The 25,046-nt window shown below is 42.5% G+C and overlaps 2 protein-coding genes across 9 annotated transcripts in view; one reads left to right on the top strand and one right to left on the bottom strand.

The window, feature by feature from the left end:
- Nucleotides 1-4,356: 4,356 nt before the first annotated feature.
- The window catches only part of LOC143037500 (uncharacterized), a 27,259-nt gene continuing 6,569 nt past the window's right edge, over nucleotides 4,357-25,046 (bottom strand). For 7 of the 8 annotated variants that reach the window (XM_076205827.1, XM_076205824.1, XM_076205822.1 and 4 more), the window contains 11 exons: nucleotides 23,648-23,713; nucleotides 23,399-23,505; nucleotides 23,051-23,276; nucleotides 13,910-14,049; nucleotides 12,799-12,979; nucleotides 11,360-11,505; nucleotides 10,374-10,628; nucleotides 9,052-9,280; nucleotides 8,069-8,243; nucleotides 4,767-5,029; nucleotides 4,357-4,549 (listed from right to left, as the gene is read on the bottom strand). In XM_076205827.1, the coding sequence (XP_076061942.1) occupies nucleotides 4,457-4,549; nucleotides 4,767-5,029; nucleotides 8,069-8,243; nucleotides 9,052-9,280; nucleotides 10,374-10,628; nucleotides 11,360-11,505; nucleotides 12,799-12,979; nucleotides 13,910-14,049; nucleotides 23,051-23,276; nucleotides 23,399-23,442 (1,752 nt within the window). In that variant the 5' untranslated portion in view covers nucleotides 23,443-23,505; nucleotides 23,648-23,713 and the 3' untranslated portion in view covers nucleotides 4,357-4,456. Of the gene's footprint in view, nucleotides 4,550-4,766; nucleotides 5,030-8,068; nucleotides 8,244-9,051; nucleotides 9,281-10,373; nucleotides 10,629-11,359; nucleotides 11,506-12,798; nucleotides 12,980-13,909; nucleotides 14,050-23,050; nucleotides 23,277-23,398; nucleotides 23,506-23,647; nucleotides 23,714-25,046 lie in introns of those variants that run through there. The other variant, XM_076205828.1, reaches the window with a different exon arrangement.
- LOC143037496 (uncharacterized) lies at nucleotides 15,532-21,660 on the top strand. Its single transcript, XM_076205806.1, has 2 exons — nucleotides 15,532-19,916; nucleotides 20,523-21,660. Exons 1-2 carry the CDS (start codon nucleotides 16,608-16,610, stop codon nucleotides 21,036-21,038), a joined length of 3,825 nt encoding a protein of 1,274 aa, XP_076061921.1. The 5' UTR covers nucleotides 15,532-16,607; the 3' UTR covers nucleotides 21,039-21,660.

Here is a 25,046-nt window from a genome sequence, read left to right as displayed (position 1 = left end):
CTCTCTATCTGCATTCTCCATCCACCTCAACTCCTCCCTATCCCACCACATTCGTCCCCAAGTATCTAAAGCTATCCAATTCCTCCAGTCTCTCTCCCTTAATACTTCCAATTTGCTGCCATCCTTTCCCCTTGTACATCTCATCACCTTACTTTCATTCACATTTATCTTCAACTTCCTTTTTTGCACACTTTCCCAAACTCCGTCTCTAACTTCCTTAATCCCTCTGATCCTCCTACAAGCACAGTGTCATCAGCAAACAACAACTGGCTTATCTCCAATCTCTATTTTCTTTAGCCATCTACAATCCCTGGCCCATTACCCTTGCATTTACCTCTCACACCATCATATCCATATATGAATTGAAAAACCATAACACCATGACACATCCCTAGAGAAGTCCCACCTTTTCCTCTAATCACTCACTCTCTCCATTTCTAATTCTAACACAGGCTCTACTATTGTAAAACTCTTGACTGCTCTTAACATCTTTTCTTCTATCCCATATATCTGCAATACCTCCAACAGTGCCTTCCTGTCTTGTCTACCCTGTCATAAGCCTTTTCCAAATCCATAAAGGCTCAAAAACCATCTTTAACTTTTCCTAAAGCTTTTTCACAAAAATCTGATCCACACAACCCCTACATTTCCTAAAGCCACACTGTTTCTCACCAATTATGCCCTCTGTTCCTCTCCTAAGCCTCTCAATCAAAACTCTCCTTTAAGCCTTCCCAAATACATTCAACAAACTGATCACTCTAAAACTACTACATTCACACTTGTACCCTCCTCTCTTGTAAAGTGGAATTATATGGGCACTTCTTCAGTCCTCTGGCACTCTACTCTCTTTTAGACAAACATTAAACCTCACCAGCCAGTCTACCATCACTGTACCTCACTTTTTTAGACATTCCACATGACACCCACCTAACCAAGGTGCCTTACCTGCTTTCATCATCTAAATTTCTTTCACCTCATCTTTCCTTATTTCTCCTTCATTTTCCTCTTTCATCACTGTCATTTTCTTAGCGTTTGTAGCTACCTTTCCCTCCCTATCCTCCTTCACATTTAACATACATACAGGCATATACCAAAGGCTTTTTCCCCCTTACAAGGGAGACAGCCAAAAAACAAAGGCATAAAATCCACTCCCACCCATTCCATCCCCACAGCAAGGCTACTTCATTAAATCAGTGAGCCCCCTCTCCGTCCCCTCATGCAGAAAAAGAGAAGACAAGGAGAAATCCCTTTGGGCTGCATCAAATTATTTTTTTTACACATACTCCCTCACCCACCCCCCACCCACTCTCATGCATCACAGCATCATCCATACACAGCCATTCTCCATTCACCCTTATCTTCTGTCTTCTCAAATCCTTACTCATCAGACATTCCCCTCTTTCCCAATGCCTCTTTTACCCCATCCTTCCACCTCTGCCTTCAACACCTCTTTTACTAATCTTTCTTCACTTATTATTTTCATGTGTCCAAACCATCCTAATACTCTTTCATCAACCCTATCCCCCAATTCCCTTTCCACCCCCATTCTCCTCCTCACCTATTCATTTCTCACTCTATCTAGCCTAGTAACCCCTATCATACTTTTCAGGCACTTCATCTCATATACCGTACATTCAAACTCATCTCTTCCTCTCTTTATGTTCCATGTTTCTGCCCCATACAGTGCTGTCAGCACAATTACCTCTTCATACAACCTCCTCTTAGCATCCATTCCCAAATGTCTATTTCTTTTACACTTTTTAATCCCCCAAAGCTTCACATTTAACAACTCCATAAAATACTCTGACCATCTTCATCTTACTGCTGTAACTTCCATTATCTCTCCACCTTTTCTTCTCAAACTTGATTTGCCTCCTCTTCCTCTCTTAATTTATTTCCAAAACATCTTTTTATTAGTTTCAAAATTTTCTGTCATACTCTTACCCCATTTCACATCTGCTCTCCTTTTTGCCTCCTTTATCTTATGCTTTACTTCTTTCTTTGTATCTCTCACATGATTCTGTCATCCTATTTTGCAACCAATCTGTAAATCCTCATTTCTTCTCTTCTACAACCTTCTCTGCTTCATCATCCCACCACTTACTACCCTTCCTTCCATTTCTTTCCATCCTTATTCCACATACAATCTTTGCACACCTTGTGACTCCCTCATTCAAACATCCCCATTCCTCCACTCCTATTCTACTCTATCCTTCACTCCCTCCCACTCTTTTCTCAGCTTCTTGTACTCCTTTTCTTTCTCATTGAAGCAGTTTACTCTAAGCACTCCTCTACCTTCTGTCCTTTTCCTCTTTCTCAATCTATCCTCCACTCTTAACTTACCTTCCACCAAAAAATTCTCTGATATTCCACCATTCTCTCCCCTAAGAACATGTACTTCTGAAGCTCTTCCTATTCTTTACCTGGTTACCAATGTATAGTGCATTAAAGCCCTATTTACCACCCTTCCATCCACCACCCTCTCCCATGTGTACTTATGCTTGACTTTCTTCCTAAACACTGTGTTTGCTATCATCAACTCTCTAGACACATCTCCACCATCAACTCTCCACTATGATTTTTCCTGGCACTCCACACTTCCCAACCACTCCATCTATTGGTTCATCTCCTACCCTAGCATTGAGATCTTCCAATACCACTACATTGACATTTCTCCTTAAACTCTCCACTACCAGGCCCATATGCACTTACAAAGATTCACATCCCCCTTCCCAGTTTCACTTTCATCCACATTAACCTTAAAGACACTTGCCTATCTCTTCACTTACTAGTATAGCCACCCCTTCTCTCCCTCATCCTCTCTTCACTCCTGACACCTTCCCAACTATACTCCCAAACTCAAAGTTGCTCCTCCCTTTCAACTTAGTTTCACTCGATACCAACACATCCATCTTTCTTCTCACAAACATACTGCTTATTTCTTCCCTTTTACTCTCATCTGTATCACACCCACACACATTAAAAGACCCAAACCTTAGGGTTCTAGTTGGAAAACTCCTCCCAGATCCTCTTATCCTTTTTTTTTTTTTTAATGTCCCCTTTGAGGCTACAGAGAGTAGGATGCCTAGTCCTATCTCTGTCCCATTTTTGTCACCTTTTATGACTCAAGTGGGAACACTTGGTGGCAGTATTCTTTCTTCCCTACCACAGAGTTTGGTGAAAAAGGAAACGTAGATTCAAAGAAGTGGTACAGGACAGTATTAAGAATGGGGGGACAGTATAATGGAGGGAGAGTCGGAGTATTATAAAGTATCATCATTTCTTTATGAATAGAGATTTCCTCTACCACAGACAAAATTATATGTGGTTCTAGTCCATAGGGGTACCCCATATAGACCCTAAAGTATCAGCTGTATACTACTGAACAGATTTTAACCTCACAATAACATGTGGCCAATATCACTAATGGGGGGGAAACAAGTACATACATACATATATCAAAGGCTCTTTCCCTCTAACAAGGGAGGTAGCAAAAACAGATAAAACCCACTCCCACCCATTCCATCCCCACATACTCCATTCCCATTCACCCACTCCCTCCCTCTTATCTTGGCTCCTCCTGGATGACAGGTCATCCCTGCATCTTGCCCACTGCCCTAGTCAGAAGCAGTGTCACAAGACACAGCACATCCACGGCAAAGCCGCTTCATTAAATCAGTGACCCCCATCTCTGTCTCTTCATTCAGAAAAAGAGAAGACAATGAGAAATCCCTTCAGGTTGCATCAAATTATTTTTTCACACATCCTCCCTCACCTCCCATCCCCCACCCACTCCCTTTCATGCATCACAGCATCATCCATACACAACCATTCTCCACTCACCCCTATCATCTATCTTCTCCCATCCTTCCTCAACAGATATTCCCCTCTTTCCCAATGGCCCTTTTACCCCATCCATCTCATCTTTGGTCGCCCCGTTATATTCACTCCTTCTACCTCTGCCTCCCACACCTCTTTTACTAACCTTTCTTCAATCACTTTCCATGTGTTCAAACCATCCAAATAAGTAAACAAAATGAATAACCAACAGTGGTTATACTTACGGTTACTGTTGCCAATATCATCACTGGTACCATTGCTATTATTGCCATCACTGCCAGTTTTATGAAAACAGAATCTGATAGTATATCACTCCTATCTTCATATGACTTAATCCTTCAATCCCTTTCCAAATTCCATGCCACAGATTCAACCTGGCCTTGATTTCCCTCCATTCCATATAATTGTATAGAAGAAAGAAATAAAGAACAACAGTGACAACACACAAGATGTATTACTCTTCCGCAAAGAATTAAAATCATGATGAAGTAAAAGGATACAATGAATATTGCCAAATATCAATACAAAATTAATTTCTTTATTTAGCTGAAAATTAATGAAGGGTTTACATAAATTCACCTTGAGTAAAGCATAAAACTGCAAGACTCCACATTCTTCAATGAGATCTTTTACCAGGTGAAGGAGGATATTTGGGAATAATATCTACAAACACACAGCCCATAGCTTGATATGCAGCTTTCATCTCCACCTAAAGATAAATGAATAAATATATAACAATAATAATTTGACATCTTTTCCATAAAATCAAAAGCTATTATCTCATAAGGAAATACAAAGACATAGACAAGAACCATGCATATCTGGTTTGTTGCCAGCACTGTAAATTTAAGTTATATATATAAAAACAGCCACAAAGCCAAACCGTTAAGGAAAATTATATTACATAGCCTATCTCTATTTCTCACCTTCTTATCCTGATCCAACATCAAGCCGATGACAGCACCACCACTTCCGGGGAACTTCACTGCAGCTCCAAAACTCCGACCAATTTCTATCATGCGCAGGTTTGGCATCCCCAGTGCTTCATCCCCATATATCTGTCTTCGGTTGTTAAAATTTGCATCCATCAAATTGGCAAGGAGATTCCAATCATTAGCTGCTATTGCCTTAACTGCTTCATCAGTCAGTTCAGCAAACTTCTGCATCCCTTTTATTACATCTTCATCACCTGGGGATAATTTCATTGGTTAGACTATACTGAAAAATCAAGAACCAAGGAAGGGAGACGGCAGGAGACAGGGATGAGTGGAAAATGGCTGTGTATAGATGATACTGTGATGCAAGGAAGAGAGGGGAGTGGTTATATGTGCATTATATTTTGATGCAGCCCAAAGGGATTTCTCCCCACCTCTTTTTCTGTACAAGGAGATGGAGGGGGGGGTTGCCAATTAAATGAAGCAACCTTGTTGTGGATGTACTGTGTCTTGCTACATTGCTTCTGACAGGGCAGTGGGCAGGATACTAGGATGACCCATTATCCATGAGGAATTAAGACAAGAGGGAGGAAAGGGTGGGAGTGAAATGGATGGGAGTGGGTACATGCCTTTGACTTGGCTACCTTCCTTGTAAGGGGGAAAAGCCCTTGGTGTATAGATGTAGACAAACAGTACCACTAGATACACTCGACTCAAAAGATTATAATAATAATTGTTGCCTAAAATTTCATCAATTGGAAGCCTGGAACCCCACAGATGCTGGCAACAGTTCTTAGACCTTTCCACAGATCTTTTTGAGAAGAAATTTTGGACTACACTCTATATAGTATTAGTGTGGGTCTGTTTTAATGCTACTGGCTATCAGGAGGGGAGCAGCTGCCAGTTATTAGCTCTCTTTATGTGAAAAATCTGAAGAAAAGTAATCAAGAGATGACAGAGATATCCTAAAGACCAAATGCCAGCCTCTCAGGGCTGTACCTTCAGATGGAAGTGTGTAGTGACAGGTTTTGAGTATGGGCATGAGGTGAGTCTCTCTTATGTCAACGTCACTGGACAACCACAAGTAAGCACTCATTACTAGTCCTTAATTGCAAGTACTGTATACATTTCAACCCTTTACTTCCTAACAGGATGAATTTGCCACCTTCATGGTTCTTCTTCATGAGGTCCTAAAATGGGAGGGACAACAAATGGATTTTTTAATGTGTGGGATGGGTGCAGGGTGGGTGTATGCTTATGACTCAGCTACCCCTTTATACATACATGCATACATACATGTGCCAAGGGCCTGTTCCACCTTACAAGGGAGGTAGCCAAAGTCAAAGACATAAATCCACTCCCACCCATTTCATCCCCATATACTCCACTCCCATTCATCATCCCTCCCTCTCTTCTTGGCTCCTCTTTCCCAACCACTCCATCAATTGGTTCATCTCCTACCCTAGCATTGAGATCTCCCAACAGCACTACATTGACATTTTTCCCTAAACCCTCTATGCACTCATTTAAATATATCCAAAAAGCCTCCCTTTCCTCTACACTCTTCTTGCTACCAGGCCCATATGCACTTACAAAGATCAACATCTCCCTTCCCAGTTTCACCTTCATCCACATTAACCTTGAAGAAACCTCCTTCCACTCCACTACATGCTTACCTATCTCTTCACTTACTAGTATAGCCACCCCTTCTCTCCCTTGTCCTCTCTTCACTCCTGACACCCTCCCAACTACACTCCCAAACTCAAACTCACCCCTCCCTTTCAACTTAGTTTCACTCAATGCCAACACATCCATCTTTCTTCTCACAAATATACTGCCTATCTCTTCCCTTTTACTCTCATCTGTACCACATCCATGCACATTAAAAGACTCAAGCCTTACAGTTCTGGTTGGAAAACTCCCAGACCCACTTATGCCTTTTTATTTTTTTAGAAATGTCCCCTCTGGGGATACAGTGAGTAGGATGCCTAATCCTATCCCTGTCCCATTTTTGTCACCTTTTACAACTCAAGTGGGAACACTTGGTGACAGTATTCTTTCTCCCCTACCACAGGGTTTGGCAAAAAAGGAAATGAATATTCAGAGAAATGGTACAGGACAGTATTAAGAGTGGGTGGACAGCATAATGGACAGTTACAGTATAATAAAGTAACATAATTTCTCTATAAGATTTGCTCATCACAGACAAAATAATGTGTGGCTCTAGTCCATAGGGGCACTCCATATAGACTTTAACCTTTTCAATATGGGTCAAATTTTCATGGGCAGCATCTGCTGCCTGATGTACGATAATGTATCACAATACTTGCATTGTAAAATATAAAGTTACAGCTGCATTACTCATTTTCTTTCACTCTGAATGTATATTAATAACCCCAGAAAATATGATCAGGCCTGTTCACAGAATATGGGAGTCACTCAGCTACAAAATAAATATGATCAAATCTCCAACACTGGCATCCTCATATACCCACTCGTGCCTCATGAAACCTACATAGGCATCATCATATTGAAGGGGTTAAAGTATCAACTGCATGCTACTGAGCAGTATTAACCTTGCAATAACATGCAGCCAATACCCCAGACAGGGACAACCACCCCTTTGTAAGGAGTAAAAAAGGCCTTTAGATATGTGTATGCTTGCTAATATTAGACTACTTTGTTTAGCTGTGGAAGACAGAGGTGGAAGGCGTGAATATGAGGGGGCGACCAAGGATGAGATGGATGGATGGGCTAAAAGGGATGCTGGGAAAGAGGAGAATGTCTGTTGAGGAAGGAGAGGTAAAGGCAGATGATAGGGGTAAGTGGAGAATGGTTGTTTATGGATGATCCTGTGATGCATGGAAGGGAGTGGGTCGGGGATGGTGGTTAAGGGAGTATGCGTGAATGATATTTTGATGCAGCCTGAAAGGCATTTCTTCCCATCTTCTCTTTTTCTGTATGAAGGGATGGAGAGGGGGTGATCACTGATTAATGAAGTGGCCTTGCTGTGGATGTGCTGTGTCTTGCTACATTGCTTCTGACCCAGGACAGTGGGTGAGATGCAGGGATGACCCATCTTCCAGGAGGAGCCAAAAAAAGAGGGAGAGAGGGAGGGGTGGTGAATGGGAGTTATATGGGGATGAAATGGGTTGGTGTGGATTATGCCTTTGACTTTGGCTACCTCCCTGGTAAGGGGAAAAAAAACATTGGTATATGTATGTTTAGCTAAAAGGAAGACCAAACAGCATCATCTCCTTTGGAACTGTAAGAACACAATGATAGTTCTTTACCTCTTTTCCAACGAACAGCAACATCTGAGTGGATTTTTCCAGAGTCACTTGGATCTCCCAAGTAAGCGAGAAAGATGCTCGGCAATTGGGCTCCATCAAGATGTTCGTACACACCATGGCCCTTCGTCTTCATGAGATCTTCACTGAAATCCATGAACACCAAACCCTCATACACCTGGAAAATATGTTTTCTGTCTAAAGAATCATTTGTGCTGAGTCTTAGATTTAACCCTTCAATATTATATATCCAAAGCAGTGAAGCGATCTCAAGAGAAAGACCTAGAATGAGATGGATGGATGATGATTGGGTGAAAAGAGCTTTAGATGCGCAAGGTATTTCAGCAAACCAGGGAAGAGTGAGTGCAAGTGATAGGAATATGTGGAGGGAGATTACGAATGGATGACATGTTCTAAAAGGGGAAAACTCACATCTGCTCCATATACAAGTGGATGCGGTTGGGAAAAATGGGTCGCTGCATGACAAAACAGTAAAGGGGTACACCAGTTTCAGCTGTCAGGCCTTGCAGTGGAAGACAGCACTGAATTTGACTCAAGCAATGTGGAAGAGGAGCAGGGCAACCCTTTCATAAGCGTTGCATCGAGTTTCACTGATTGGAAAGCTAGAGCCCTACAAAGGCTGGCAAGTCCCCAGGCCTTCCCATACATCTCTCTGGGAGGAAACTTAGGACTCTTGTTTGTGTTGTATTAGTGTGAGACTGTTACTTTGTCACTGGCTGGAAGTGGGACTTGGAGAGTGACTGTTATATGTCAACAGCAGAAAAAGTACACTTGAAGTTGATACAGAAAGATCTTGAGCCCAGCTCAGGAACCAAGTGCCAACCCCTCAGGGCTGCACTTCCATACGGAGGTGAGAGAGCTGACAAATTTTGAAAATGGGCAGCAGGGGAAGAATTATCTCAGCCACCACTAGCAAGTACTTGTCACTGGTCACTAATAACAATAACAACAACAATAAAGACTACCTGTACAACTCTATCCTGAAGCCCAGCATTGATAAACAGTTCTTCTTTTTCCACATCAAGTATAAACTGTGGCTGAAGCATCTTGGGCATGTCATGATCAGTCAAGTTATAGAATGTCATGAGGCACTTCAGTGATGCGGCAACAATCGCAGAACTTCCTGCAAGACCAACTTGTCTTGGAATATTCGTGTCGTAACTGAGAGTGAAATTACGCCGTGCCAGTGCAATTCTGTAAATTGAACATCAAAAGGATAATACATACATACATACATATACCAGGGCTTTTTCCCCTTTACAAGAGAAGTAGCTACAGTCAATGGCATAAATCCACTCCCACCCATTTCATCCCCAAATACTCCACTCCCATTCACCACCCCTCCCTCCCTCTTTTCTTGGCTCCTCCTGGATGATGGGACACCCCTGCATCTTGCCCATTGCCCTGGGTATAATAAGGATAATACATATGCAAACTTAAGGGCTTCTCCACTTTCACCTGCTGATAAGTCAAGAAAAAATAAAATAAGCAACAAATTTTGCAATTTATTTTTCCTTTATTCTATTTCTGTTTATTTATCTATTATCATCTTTTGGGATCCAAGACTTCACTTTAATCCAAAGGTACAGACAGACTGCCCCATAGCTGAATTTAATAATTGGCCATTAACCCCTTCAATACAATGACACCTACGTAGGCATCACAAGGAGCGAGTGGGTATGGTATATGAGGATGCCAGTGTTAGGACTTAATTATATTTATTTTGTAGTTGTAGCTGAGTGACCCCTATATCCTTTGAACTGGCCTGATCATATTTTCTGTGGTTATTAACATTCAGAGTGAAAGAGAATGAGTAATACAGATGTAACTTTATATTTTATAATGCGAGTATTGTGATGCATCATCATACGTCAGGCAGCTAATGCTGCCTGTAAGAATTTGACTCATGCTGAAGACGTTAAGTAAATCCACCCACATATGTGCATACCAAAAGACTATTTCTCCCTTACAAGGTGGTTAGCAGAATCATCCACCCTACACACACCCAACACCTGAACAAAAACTTATATGTCACCCCTCCAATCCACCATACAGATGAAGGGTCATCCCTGTCTCCCACCACTCCACTCAGGTTTGGTTTGAATCATTTCTTCATGCCTTTACAACCGCTCCTATCTCTTCCCCCTTTTCTTCCTTGTTTGACAGACATTCCTCATGCATTCAATGCCCCCCTTCATTCAATTCATCCACTTCATTCTTGGTCTTCTCAACTAAAAACATCTACAAATTATACTGCTATGCCAAAGGAGTCAGACACTTTACTTACCCTCTCTGTGCACAGTAAAAGTAAAATTTCTTGCAAGTAGCTTGGAGAAGTCTTAGCCCTCCTAAATATCCTTCTTTAAAGCTTATGCCATAGAGGTCTGCCAGTGAGCCAAATTCAGTGGGATCATTCAACGGATGAGGAACAAGGCACAGCGTTGGACTTTCCACAATGGTCACTTCTGCCCAAAAATTGGCAATAGTGAGAGATATTGTTTTGCCATAAAAGCCATCTGATGGGTTTCCCATTAGACCAACTCTGCCAGAAAAAATAAATAAATAAATAAATAATAATAATAATAATAATAATGATAACAATAATAATAATAATAATAATAATATAATAATAATAATAATAATAATAATAATAATAATAGTAAATAAATACACAAATAAATAGATACATACATACACATACCAAAGGTTTTTCCTTCCCTTATAAAGATGAATGACTGTGTCAAGTCATACACCCATATCAAACCCCTCACACTCATTCATTGCCCTTCCCATCTTAAAACTTTGTGGATAAAGGGTCATCCTTGTCCTCTACCACACAACTCAAGTCAAAGAAAATGCAACAATACAATGTGTCTACAGAAGAACCTATTACCTGAAGCAGGTTTATTCCCACAATTTCATGATATCTATCTATATACCAAAAGATTTCCTCCCTTTCATAAAGGAACTAGCCAGCTAAGGCATGCAACTACCTTCAACCCATTTGTTTTCTATTCTATCTTAGTTCCTTGCAGATGAAGAGCCAAGACACAGCACCTCAACAGCAGGACCCAACAGCCAACATACATACTGTACATACATATACCAACAGCTTTTTCCCCCTTACAAGGGAGGTAACCAAAAAGCAAAGGCATAAAATCCACTCACACCCGTTCCATCCCCAAATGCTCCACTCCCATTCATTCCACTCCCTCCCTCTTAACTTGGCTCCTCCTGGATGACAGATCATACATACATACATAAATAACATACCTCGCATATGCTTTTTGAGTTATCGGTTCATTGGTTTCCTTCTTAACTTGATCAGTAAAGAAGTTCACCCACGATTCATAGTCACTCAATCCAACTTGTCCAATGAGCTGAAATCCTGTAGGAAGCTTCATACCATATATTGGTATCTGAAAAATAAGTATATATGGTATTACAAAAGTAAAATGCTCAAATCTAAACATGTACAGCTATCTATATACAATTATTTATTAAAGGACATAATATAGTCATCCCTGGGCAAGATGCAGGGATGACCCATCATTCAGGAGGTACCAAGATAAGAAGAAGGGAAGAGGGTGGAGGGGAGTGGTGTGTGATAGGTAATGGAATGGGTGGGAGTGGTTTCTATGCCTTTACTTTTTGGCTACCTCCCTTATAAGGGGAAAAAGCCTTTGGTGTCTGTACTTACATTTCATATTTCAACTATGCAACTATACCCTCTACTTCTTTTACACTAATTTAGATCCACTCAACCCCTCCTTCTGCCCATAGCTCCTCCCCAAGCATTATGTTTCAACTATCCTATCCTCACCAACACAGATATACATACATATGTATACCATGGGCTTTTTCCCCCTTACAAGGGAGGTAGTCAAAGGCATAAATCCACTCCCACCCATTTCATCCCCCACATACTCCACTCCCATTCACCACTGCCCCCTCCCTCTTTTCTTGGCTCCTCCTGGATGATGGGTCATCCCTGCATCTTGCCCACTGCCCTGGGTCAGAAAATATGTAGCAAGACACAGCACATCCACAGCAAGGCTGCTTCATTTAGTTGGTGAACCCCCTCTCCATCTCCTCAAGCAGAAAAAGAGAAGACGGGGAGAAATCCCTTCAGGCTGCATCAAAATATCATTCACACATACTCCCTAACCCCCCATCCCCAACCCACTCCCTTCTATGCATCACATTATCATCAATACACAACCATTCTCCACTCATTCTTATCTTCTGTCTTCTCCCTTCCTTCTTCAATAGACATTCCCCTCTTTCCCAATGCCCCTTTCACTCCATTCATCCATCTCATCCTTGGTCACCCCCTCATGTTCACTCCATCCACCTCTGCCTTCCACACTTCCATTACTAATCTTTCTTAACTCATTCTAGGATAGAGTGAGAAATGAGGAGGTGAGGAGGAGAGAGCGGGGGTGAAAAAGGTGGAAGATAAGGTTCATGAAAGAGTATTGGGATGGTTTGGACACATGGAATATAGATATCTATAAACCAAATATAGTTTCAAATTACTGGAAAAAAATCATTACATATAAAAAAACTGCTAAAGAAATATATATGTAGAAAAAATATAAACTCTCAGTAATTCATACATATAAAATAATTATTCTAGCATATGCATGTACAAATACATTGTTCATTTCTACCATCAAACATCTTAAGCATTTTCTTCAAAAAGCATTTACCTTCTGGTCATTGATAAGCCACCGTAAGAAGGTGCCAAAGTTTCGCTCTCCTTGACTTTGATGCTGCGACAGATATTCTGGAATCTTCTGGACTGTTTCTGCCCGAAAAGCATAGAATACAACACTTGCATACCTCGAATTTGTTTCTCCTTCTTGAGGCTTTTCCAAGAACCTGGTTATTCTGGATTATCAACAAGGTAAGGTTATTATGCCCACAGGAACAATGAAAGGGACTTGTCTTTTCTACAATACACCAGTACAATATACTAACACTGCAAAAGTCTAAACCCTTTCCATACTGAGAAATACACACTGTATTAATTTTTGTTACTTCAAATATCTCTTATTTATCAATCTATATACCAAGGGCTTTTTCCCCCTCATAAGAGGGGTAGCCAAGTCAAAGGCACATACCCACTCCCACCCATTCCACTCCCATCCACCGACCTTGTTTCCCTCTCTTCTTAGCTCCTCATGGATGAAGGGTCATCCCTGTCTCCGGCCCTATGCCAAGGTCAGAAACAATACAGCAAGACAGTTGATCCACTTAATTGGCAAACCCCCCCCCTCCTCTGTCCCTTCACTGCCAAATTATCTAATTATATTCACCTTTGTGGCCCTTTCTGCAAGGAAGTAGAACTCATCTCAACTGACCCACGAGGTACTTACTGTATTCTGGGTCAATCTACATAATTCTATTCAGCTTTTGAGTACCTTCTTCGGTAAGTAAAGGGTTAGCACCTTTAACATATATTAATATATATAAGGGGTCCCCAATTAATTGGATGTATTGTGTCTTGTTGCACTGTTTCTGACCCAGGGCAGTGGATGGAAGACAGGGATGACCTTTAATCCATGAGGAGCTAAGATGAGAGGGAGGAAAGGGTGGTTGACGAAAGTGGAATGGATGGGAGTGGATACATGAATTTTGACTTGGCTACCTCTCTTATAAGGGACAAAAAGCCCTTGGTATATAGATAGACAGACTTTTACCATAATAACATCCTTACAATTTTTTTCTCCCACTAATGCTAAATTAACATAGGATGTTTGCTAATGCACTATTTAAATGGTATACAACTACTGTACTATGAAGTTGTTGAACCCCTACCTGTTTGTCTGAGGGCACACTTCAACTATTCCCCGTGATGTTGTTGATTCACAAGGCTCCATCTCATAGTAAATTGCTAAATCACCATCTTCTTTTCTTCGGAAGTAATCAACAACCTGTGCCATATCAAATCTGCAATCCTATAAAGAGGTTACAGTCAAAATAATATTGGAAAACATGAAAACTAAGGTGATAAAAGAAAAAATACACATACACACACATATATATATACACACATAAACCAAAAGGCTTTTTCCCCTCATAAGTGGAGTGACTGACTCAAAGCATACACTCACTCTATACCAATTCCACCAAAATGTATGCAAATGCCAAATCCAATACAAATTATATTTTCAGCCAAATGTGAAAAAAATATGTAACCTAGATTATGCTGTACATATATACATATATCAAGGGTTTTTTCCCTCTTACAAGGGAGGTAGCCAAAGTCAAAAGGCATACAGGTAAATCCACTCCCACCCATTTCATCCCCACATACTCAACTCCCATTCACCACCCCTCCCTCCCTCCTTTCTTAGTTCCTCCTGGATGACAGGTAATCCCTCCATCTCACTCACTGTCCTGGGTCAGAAACAATGCTGCAAGGTGGCACAGCACATACACAGCAAGGCCACTTCATTAAATTGGTGACCCCCCCCTCTCCGTCCCCTCATGCAGAAAAAGAGAAGACAGGGAGAAATTCCTTCGGGCTACATCAAAATATCATTCACACATACTCCCTCACCCCCCACTCACTCCCTTCCATGCATCACAACACTTCCTTCCTCAACAGACATCCCCCATCTTTCCCAATACCCCTTTTACCCAATCCTTCCATTTCATCCGAGGTCGCCCCCTCATGTTCACTCCTTCCACTTCTGCCTTCACTCATTCTTTCCATGTGTCTAAAACACCCTAATATTATTTCATCAACCCTATCTCCCAACTCCCTTTCCACCCCTGCTCTTCCTCTCTTATATTCCATGTTTCTGCCCTATACAGTGCTGTTGGCACAATCACTCCTTCATACAATCTCCTCTTATCATCCATCCCCAAATGTCTATTTCTCATTACACTTTTTAATCCCCCAAGGCATTTACTCATTTCCCTCAATGTACATTCCACCTTCACCTCCACTCCTCCCTTTCCTGCCACATCCGCCCCAAAGTATCTAAAGCTATCCATCTCCTCCAATCTCTCTCCCTTAATACTCACCTCCAGCCTGCTGCTATCTTCTCCCTTGTACATCTCAACCTTACTTTTACCCACATTTAACTTCAACTCCTTCTTCCTCACATCTTCCCAAACTCCTTCACTTTCTTAATCCCTCCTCTGATCCTGCTAATAGCACAATGTTGTCAGCAAACAATTGGCTTACCTCTCATTTTTCTCTATTTTCTTTAACTATCTCCAATCCCCAGCCCATTACCCTTGTATTTACCTCTCGCAACACCCCATCCATATATAAATTGAACAGTCATGGTGACATGACACATCCCTGGCAAAATCCCACCTTTACTTCAAACCATTCACTCTCTCCAGTTCTAATTCTAACACAGGCTCTACTATTCTCATAAAAACTCTTGACTCCTCTTAACAGCTTTCCTACTATCCCTGTAAGGGCCCATCCCCCTTCCCCCGGCCACAAGTCAATTCATCGCGGCTGCACTGATAGTCGTTTGGCTCCCCACCTCGGCGAATCGGCTTGTTTGCGCGCCAGTACAACGAGCGAGTCGGCTTCGAACTTTTGAAGCCCGAGAAGACTGCGCCTGCGCGGAGCGGCCACGTCGGCAGTTTCAGGGGTATATATACCCCTCCTCCCCAACGTCGAATAGAACTTGGTCAGAAGACGTCCTGCGAAGACTACCCACTGCCACGCCAATCCCAAGTCTTCATTACTCCAGTCGCAGGCTACTCGACGTCGGGTCTCCTCACCTTTGCTGTTCTCAAGACACGCCGCACCCGATTGGGCCGGAACGGTTCGTCCATACGCACCCGGACATCGCTACTGTTGTTACGATACGGAGGTGTTGAGCACCTCGTATTAGATGTTCCCATTCTACAACCTTGTATTGTACAGTTTGATGGTTTATTGTATTCGTTAACTCTTTTAAATCCATTGATTCCTTTTGATGTTTAATTAAAGCCCCAGCAGATCCAGTAGCACCCGAACTGGTATTACTTTCCAGGGCCGAGAGAACATAGTTCCTCGTTCGCCCTCACATTTCTGGCGACCTTGCCAGGATTGGTGCTACAAGTGTTTGCTGGGCTCTAAGTCGCTTTGAACGCGCACTCACTGTCTGTGGCCCGGAAGTGAGTCCTCTTGTGCTTTGAGGTTTTGATTGTTTCATAGCTGTTTACGTGTGTATTAATACGTACATTACGTTGTGGCGTTTTGAAGTGGGTAAAATTGTTCCATTTGCTTTAAGCGAGTAATGTTTCTTGTCTTACAGCTTGTATTTGTTTGATGCATTTACGTCCCTTGTATTTTTGCTTCTGCTTAATTTTACTTATTTCATTTACTTTCGGTGTTATTTGATGTCCCTTGGTTGTGCAGTTTGTCTTTAGTCGTTGACACGTATCTTATTTGTTTTATTCATTGACACGTATCTTTTTCTCTTGTTCGTTAACACGTATCTTGTTTGTCTTGTATCATAATCATTGACTTGTGCCTTATTCGTTACTTATTCTCGTCAATATGATATCTGTTCAGGAGCTTAAGGAACAGGCTATAGCTTTAGGCCTCGCAGGAGGAGATGTCGGCAAATACGTCATAGAACAGCAAGCTATTGAACGAGAAGAACGTGAAAAAGAGCGACGAGCCAAGAAGGAGGAAATTGAGCACAAGACCCGCTTAGCTGAAATTGAAGCGGAGAAGGCCAAGATTGAAGCGGAGAAGGCCAAGATTGAAGCAGAGAAGGCCAAGATTGAAGCAGAGAAGGCCAAGATTGAAGCAGAGAAGGCCAAGATTGAAGCAGAGAAGGCCAAGATTGAAGCAGAGAAGGAGAAGGCCAAGATTGAAGCAGAGAAGGAGAAGGCCAAGATTGAAGCGGAAAAGGAGCTAGAGCTAGCTCGTATCACGGCGACAAAGCAACCTACCGCGACTCCACATGATTCGGTAAGTCGTCCCCAGCTCCCTCTATTACAAGAGGGGGAAGATATTGCCTCTTACCTTAACCGTTTTGAGAGAATTGCAGAACTACTTAAGCTGAGTTCAGACAGCTATGCCGTGAGACTGGGTACCTTACTTACGGGAAAGGCAGCTGATATGTACATATCTCTCTCCCCAGAGATAACTAAGAACTATGAGCTACTGAAGAAAGCTTTATTGTCAGGTTTTAACAAGACTCCTGATGGTTACCGCGTAGACTTTCGGAATGCCAAGATTTCTCCAGGAGAAACTTTTCTTCAGTTCTCATTTCAACTAACCAGACTATTCCAGGCGTGGTTAGATTCCTCAGAGGTAGGGAATACTTTCAATGATTTGAAAGACTTTATGATACTTGACCAGTTTTTGTCTTCCCTCCATCCAGACTTGCGTGCTTTCATCAAGGAACGACGACCCTCTACGTTAACCGAGGCCATTCGTTTGGCTGACGATTGGACGTCAGCCCACCCTAATCTTCCTCGAACCTCGATTCCAAATGCAAAGAAGTTCTCTCGACCACCTAAGCCGCCTAAGGTAACCACGGTGACCCCGAATCCGTCTAGCGGCCGAAAGGACCCTCCACCTTTGACATGTCACGGTTGTGGAGAAATTGGACACATTCGGCCTCGTTGCCCTAGGAATCCCCGCACTTTCAAAGAAGGCACGTCAACTACGCAGCCATATAAGGTAGGGTTTTGCCTGTCTGATAGAACAGTCCCTCACTTCCAGGCCTCTGGTACCATCAATGGGGCCTGGGTGTCTACTATAATCCGGGACACCGGCTGTTCCTGCGTAGTCGTATCAGATGAGATGCTACCAGATATAGATGTCCCGAGTTGCAAGAAAGTCTATGTTGCCGACTACTTGGGCCGAGTAGATGCCTTTCCTCTGGTTTCTTGTTACCTTCGATGTCCTTATTACGAGGGATGGACCGACGTCGTCAGAGCACCCATCAAATTTGCTAGTGTCTTAATTGGTAACGTTCCAGGCGTTAAAGATCCTAATATATCTGAATGTTCCTCTCCAGCTGATGACTCCGCAATTCCACGCCCGACACAAACTGCTACGCCCTCTCCCAAGCACCTGGTATGTGCAGTCCAGACCCGAGCCGGCAAAATGAAACGGATTCACCCCTTAGCTCTGCCTGCCCTACAACCTCTCTCGGTGACGCCCGACAACTTCAGTCTACTCCAGTCCTCGTGTGAGACACTCTCTGCCGCTAGAGCAAAAGCAGCCTCGGGAGAAATAGACCGAACGAGGAACGGGTCTACTTACCAGTTTGTCAAGACGGACGGTCTCCTCTATCGGAAATGTTTAACTTCTAATCGCCCTGATAAGGTAGGAAAGTCTACATTGGTTGTTCCCCGTGATTGTCGCCCTGTTATCCTCTCCATTGCTCATGAGAGCCCTTTAGCTGGACACTTCTCTCACCGGAAGACGGAATTAAAGGTAGCAGAACAATTTTACTGGCCTGGTATGGGAACCGACATCAGAACCTTCTGTCGGTCTTGTGACAAATGTCAACGCTTCTCAGCGAAGGGACGAGTACCACCAGTCCCATTACAACCCATGCCCATCGTCACTGAACCTTTCGCCCGTGTTGCCATAGACTTGGTTGGACCTCTTTCTCCAGCATCTTCCGATGGACACAGGTACATTCTTACCTTGATAGATTTTGCCACTGGATTTCCTGAAGCAGTTCCCTTAAAAGATATAGACTCTATTTCGGTCGCTGAGGCCTTGTTAACTATTTTCTCGAGAGTTGGTATTCCCCGGGAAATACTTTCAGACAGAGGTACCCAATTCACGTCTAATTTAATGAAGGAACTCCACCGAATGTTGGGCGTGAAACCTATCTTCACCACTCCCTTCCATCCTAGTGGAAATGGAAGGATTGAGAGACTACATGGCCCCTTGAAGGCTATTCTTCGTAAATTGTGTGCTGAGAAGCCCCGTGAATGGCACAGGTATCTAATACCAACTTTGTTTGCCCTCAGAGAACTCCCGAGCGACAGGACAGGGTTTTCAGCCTTCGAGTTATTGTACGGTCGGTCTGTTAGAGGCCCACTCACAGTTTTAAGAGATCTGTGGGAAAACCGTACCCTCCACGAGGAAGAGAGGTCCAGTTTCCAATATGTAATAGAACTACAGGAGAAGCTGGCAGAATGTTCTCAAATGGCTGCGCAACAAGCCGACATCAGCAGTTCCCGGTACAAGGCGTACTTCGATCTGAAGTCTCAAAACCGTCAATTTAAACCAGGTGATGAAGTTCTAGTACTCCTGCCTAGTGATACAAGTAAACTCCTCGTCACTTGGAATGGACCCTACAACGTATTGGAGAGACGTGGTGAAGCGAATTACGTAATAGAGACCCCTCGAGGACAGAGACTTTACCATGCTAACATTTTAAAAAGATATCACCGCAGGGCCCAGGTGCAGCAATTGGAACTGATGGATGAGATTTCCGCCATAGAAGAGCTTTCCGCCCCAGGGAAAGAGAAGGTATCCATCGTTGATGAAGGGGATCCGTGTGATCTTCTTTCACAGTTGCCTTTGACACCTGACGGCATGATCCTCTCCCCTTCAACTGATAAACCTGAAGTGGGACAACTCGCCCCGGATCAGCTAGTCCAACTTCAGATTCTAATGGGTGAGTATAAAGATGTTTTCTCAGACGAGCCCGGATGTACATCCACTATAACTCATGATATACAACTTACCACTACTGACCGAGTACAAGCCAAAGTGTACCCAGTGCCAATCCACCTTAGACCTGTCTTCGAGAAAGAAGTTGAAACCCTCTTCCGTCAAGGGATTATCCAACGATCCTCCTCTCCTCATTCTTCGCCTGTCGTCATGGTAAGAAAAACTGATGGATCCTATAGGATGGCCATAGACTATCGCCAACTGAACTCTGTCACAGTATTCCATGCTGAACCAACCTGCAGCATGGAAGAAGATTTGTACAAATTCTCTGGGGCTAGGTACTTTAGTGAACTGGACCTCTGCAAGGCATATTACCAAGTACCTCTTTCAGACAAAGCCAAAGCCCTAACGTCCTTTCCCACTCATCTAGGTTTGATGGAATTCTGCCGAATGCCCTTTGGTCTGGTAACGGCAAGTGCTACATACATCCGCCTGATGAGACTAGTATTAGATAATTTATCAAATGTGTGCTTTTATTTTGACAACGTCTTTGTTTTTTCCAAAAGCTGGGATCGACATCTCGAAGCTCTAAATCGCGTCTTCGAACGGCTACGGGACCACCATCTGACTGTCAAGCCTTCGAAGTGTAGATTTGGAGTTTCTTCCATCAAATACCTTGGCTTTATTTTAGATGGAACCTCTTTAAAACCTCAACATGCCAAGATTGAGGCCATAACCCGCATTCCTCCACCAACCAGTAAGAAGTTACTTAGGACCTTCCTTGGTCTGATCTCCTTTTATAAGTTGTTTATTCCTCAGGCCTCCGACTACACCGGCCCCTTATCTGATCTACTACGGAAGACTAGCCCTGAACCTCTCCCCTGGACCGAAGACCTCTTGGACCGTTTCTGCCATTTGAAAGCTGCCATATCTTCTCAACCCATCTTGCGGTTGCCCGATCCTAAGCTGACTTTCGTCCTTAGGACCGATGCCTCTCTTTATGGTCTGGGGGCTGTTTTACTCCAGTATCACGATGAATGCCCACATCCCGTCGCATATGCCAGTAGGAAACTTTTGGATCGTGAGAAGAGATACTCCACCATCGAGCGTGAATGTCTTGCGGTCGTTTTCTCCATCTCCAGGTTTGATTATTATCTCCGTGGCAAAGAGTTTGTGTTAGAAGTTGATCACAAACCTCTCTTGTATTTAGCTACTTTCAAAGGAAAGAATGACCGTCTCCTTCGTTGGGCTTTGGCCCTTCAGGCCTATAAATTTAGAGTTGTCCACATTGCTGGAAAAGACAATCTAGGTGCGGACCTCCTAAGTAGATCTTAAATCCTGGCTAGGTTTTATTTTTCCTTTCATCCTCTTGAGTTACCATTAATTTTGTTTTAATCTACTCCTAGTAGATTCTTGTCCCGGGGGTGGTGTAAGGGCCCATCCCCCTTCCCCCGGCCACAAGTCAATTCATCGCGGCTGCACTGATAGTCGTTTGGCTCCCCACCTCGGCGAATCGGCTTGTTTGCGCGCCAGTACAACGAGCGAGTCGGCTTCGAACTTTTGAAGCCCGAGAAGACTGCGCCTGCGCGGAGCGGCCACGTCGGCAGTTTCAGGGGTATATATACCCCTCCTCCCCAACGTCGAATAGAACTTGGTCAGAAGACGTCCTGCGAAGACTACCCACTGCCACGCCAATCCCAAGTCTTCATTACTCCAGTCGCAGGCTACTCGACGTCGGGTCTCCTCACCTTTGCTGTTCTCAAGACACGCCGCACCCGATTGGGCCGGAACGGTTCGTCCATACGCACCCGGACATCGCTACTGTTGTTACGATACGGAGGTGTTGAGCACCTCGTATTAGATGTTCCCATTCTACAACCTTGTATTGTACAGTTTGATGGTTTATTGTATTCGTTAACTCTTTTAAATCCATTGATTCCTTTTGATGTTTAATTAAAGCCCCAGCAGATCCAGTAGCACCCGAACTGGTATTACTTTCCAGGGCCGAGAGAACATAGTTCCTCGTTCGCCCTCACTATCCCATATATCTGCAATACCTCCCACAGTGCTTTCCTGTCTACCCTGCCATGAGCCTTTTCCAAATCTATAAATGCCCAAAAAATATCCTTACTTTTTCCAAAAACTTTTTCACATACTGTATCTGCCTTACCACAAAAATCTGATCCACATAACTCCTGTCCTAAACCCACACCAATTATGCCCTCTGTTCCTCTCCTAATCTTCTCAATCAAAACCCTCCCATAAGCCTTCCCAACTATACTCAACAAACTAATCCCTCTGAAACTACTACTCATATTTGTCCGCTTTCCCCTTGCAAAGCGGAACTATTCAGGCACTCCTCCAGTCCTCTGGCACTCTACCCTCTTTTAGACAAATATTAATTAACCTCACCAGCCAGTCCACCATCACTGTACCTCCCTTTTTAGACACTGCATGACACCCATCTAACCCAGGTGTCTTATCTACTCTTATCATTTTAATAACTGCTTTCACCTCATATTTTCTCATTTCTCTTCCTTTTTCCTCATTCATCATTGTCATTTTCTTAGTGCTTCCCACTGCAACTACCTTTCCCACCTTATCCTCTTTCACATTTAGCAACTCCCTAAAATACTCTGCCCATCTTCCTTTTACTAGCATCTCTTCCATTATCATCTCTCCATCTGGACCTTTTACCTTTTCTTCTCTACTTGATTCGCCTCTTCTTCCTCTTAATTTCCTTCCAAAACATCGTTTTATTACTATCAAAATTTTCTATCATACTCTTACCCCATTCCACATCTGCTCTCCTTTTTGCCTCCTTTATCTTATGATTTTCTTCTCTTCTCTTTTCTTTGTATCTCTCATATGATTCTCTCATCCTATTTTGTAACCAATCTGTGAATACTCATTTCTTCTCTTCTACAACCTTCTTTGCTTCATCATTCCACCACTCACTATCCTTCCTTCTATTTCCTCCTGTCCTCCTTGTTCCACACACCATCTTTGCACACCTTGTGACTCCCTCCTTCAAACATTCCCATTCCTCCTCCTCTCCTAGTTCTACTCTATCCTTCACTCTTTTCTCAGCTTCTTGTATTCCTTCTCCTTTTCTTTCTCATTTAAGCAGTTTACTGTAAGTACCTCCCTACCTTCCGCCCTTTTCCTCTTTCTCCATCTATCCTCCACTCTCAACTTACCTTCCACCAAAAAATTATCTGGTTTGTAGGAGTGCCCCATATAGACCTTAAAGTATCAGAGGTATGCTACTGAGCAGATTTAATAACATGCAGCCAATATCCCAAAAGGGGAACATGTAAAATTAATAAAGTACAACAGTCCTTCACCTGGAATAGCATATCCCCAGCAATGACCATCACATCTTTGTCCAATAAGTGTTTTGTACGAATTGCTAGCTCAACATCAGCTACAGCACCAATGCTATTGGAAGGCAATGTGGATCCATCATTTATCAGATTGTCTACAGGAAAGTCAGATGCAGTTGCCCAACGTTCAAAATATTTGTACTTGTCAGCATTGGTAACGAGGTATGCTCCACTGAACACTTGTCTCCTAGAGAGAGTTTTAAGAAATAAATAAAAACTGATCTATTGTACATTAGTTTTTTATGTTGTATCATAAAATATTCAATATATGCATATTCTGATATTACACACAATATGAGGAATCATTACATTTTAATAGCATCCCACCAATAATCAAGGATCTTCTTTCCCATTGGTCCTGGAAGCAAAGCCTTGGGAATGCCCTTCAGATGACTATACTTCTCTGACTTAGCTTGCTGTAAACAGGTGTTCAAACAAATCATTTAATAGGAAGCAACAAGGAGCAACATTATTCAAAAGAAGTTGTACATTTTCACTTACATTCCTTTTATACATATGAGTTCTATTTCTACAAAAATCTAAACAAAAATCAATTACCTCAATGTCATTACTCAACTTAGTTGCATGTCCTGCAGTAAGGATGACACACACTAAACTGCGATTCTGAATAAAGAAAACTAAAATTAATAACTTCATGGAATAATTATGTTGGATTGAGTAGGAAAACATTACTGTATGGTACAACTGACAAGCAATGGTCTCTATTCACTCTCCCATCCCTCCCATGACTAGAACCCCTGCTCATTAAGTTGCACCAATAACATATCTACCACCATCCTTAGGTCTGTGGCTGTGACTCAGATTCCATCTCTCTGAATCCCTTTATAAACAGCCAGATTTGTGCATACATAATAATAACAATTTAAGTATAATCAGAAGAATATTTTCTTGTAGACAGACAAGGCAAACAGATTGTTGTTTCTGCATTGTTCAGCTTCTGAATAAATAATCAAACAATTCAGAAACAGCAACTTCATTTAACCTTATCTGTCCACATGAAAATAATAACCATTGTCTTGTGTTTCACCGAGACATAAGCACCACAGGAAATAAATCCCATATCCATTAAGAACAATACTGACATGATTACACTCAGGACAACATCCAGCATTGAAATAGTAACAACACAGTACAGAGAAGAATGACCAAAATGATACATGGACTCAGAAATTTGCCTTACGAAGAGAGGCTTAGGCACCTAAACTTACACTCTCTGGAAAGACACAGAGTGCGGGGTGATCTAATAGAAGTGTTCAAGTGGATCAAAGGCTATAACAAGGGAGATGCAAACAAGGTCATCATAATAAAACAACAGGGCAGGACTTGCAGTAATGGGTATAAACTAGACAAATTTAGATTTAAGAAGGAAATAGGCAAGAATTGGTTTACTAATAGGGTGGTCGATGAATGGAATAAACTTAGTAACCATGTAGTAAGCGCTGAAACTATCAGTTGTTTTAAAAAACGATTAGACAACTTTATGGATGGGGATGACAGGTGGTGATGGATACGGAGCTGCCTAGTGTAGGCCTTATGGTCTCTTGCAGTCTCCTTTATCCTTATGTTCTTATGTACTGAATAGGCCTGACCACAGATTCAAACTGCCCTACATGCAACCACCAAACAGAAGACGCAGAACACCTAATACTAAAATTCCCCACATTAACATTCCCTCAACAACATCTTCCTTAGGAAGGGAACACATTACAAAAACAAAAGAGGAGAAAGACTTGGGAGTGTTGATAAAAAACAGTCTGTCACCTAACAGACATATCAGCAGGATTGTGGGAAAGACATATGGACTACTGGAGAAGATTGAAGTGGCATTCCATTGTACAGATGAAGAGATGATGAAAAAAAACTGAGACATCCAAGACTGAGCAGGTTAGGGCATCGTTGTTTGTGGTAGAGGTCAAGAGGTTGGCAGTTTGAATTC

The sequence above is a fragment of the Oratosquilla oratoria genome, chromosome 22, assembly GCF_046742065.1.
Source record: "Oratosquilla oratoria isolate Oo_2021 chromosome 22, ASM4674206v1, whole genome shotgun sequence".
NCBI lineage: Eukaryota > Metazoa > Arthropoda > Malacostraca > Stomatopoda > Squillidae > Oratosquilla > Oratosquilla oratoria.
This window is presented reverse-complemented; position numbering and strand designations above follow the sequence as displayed.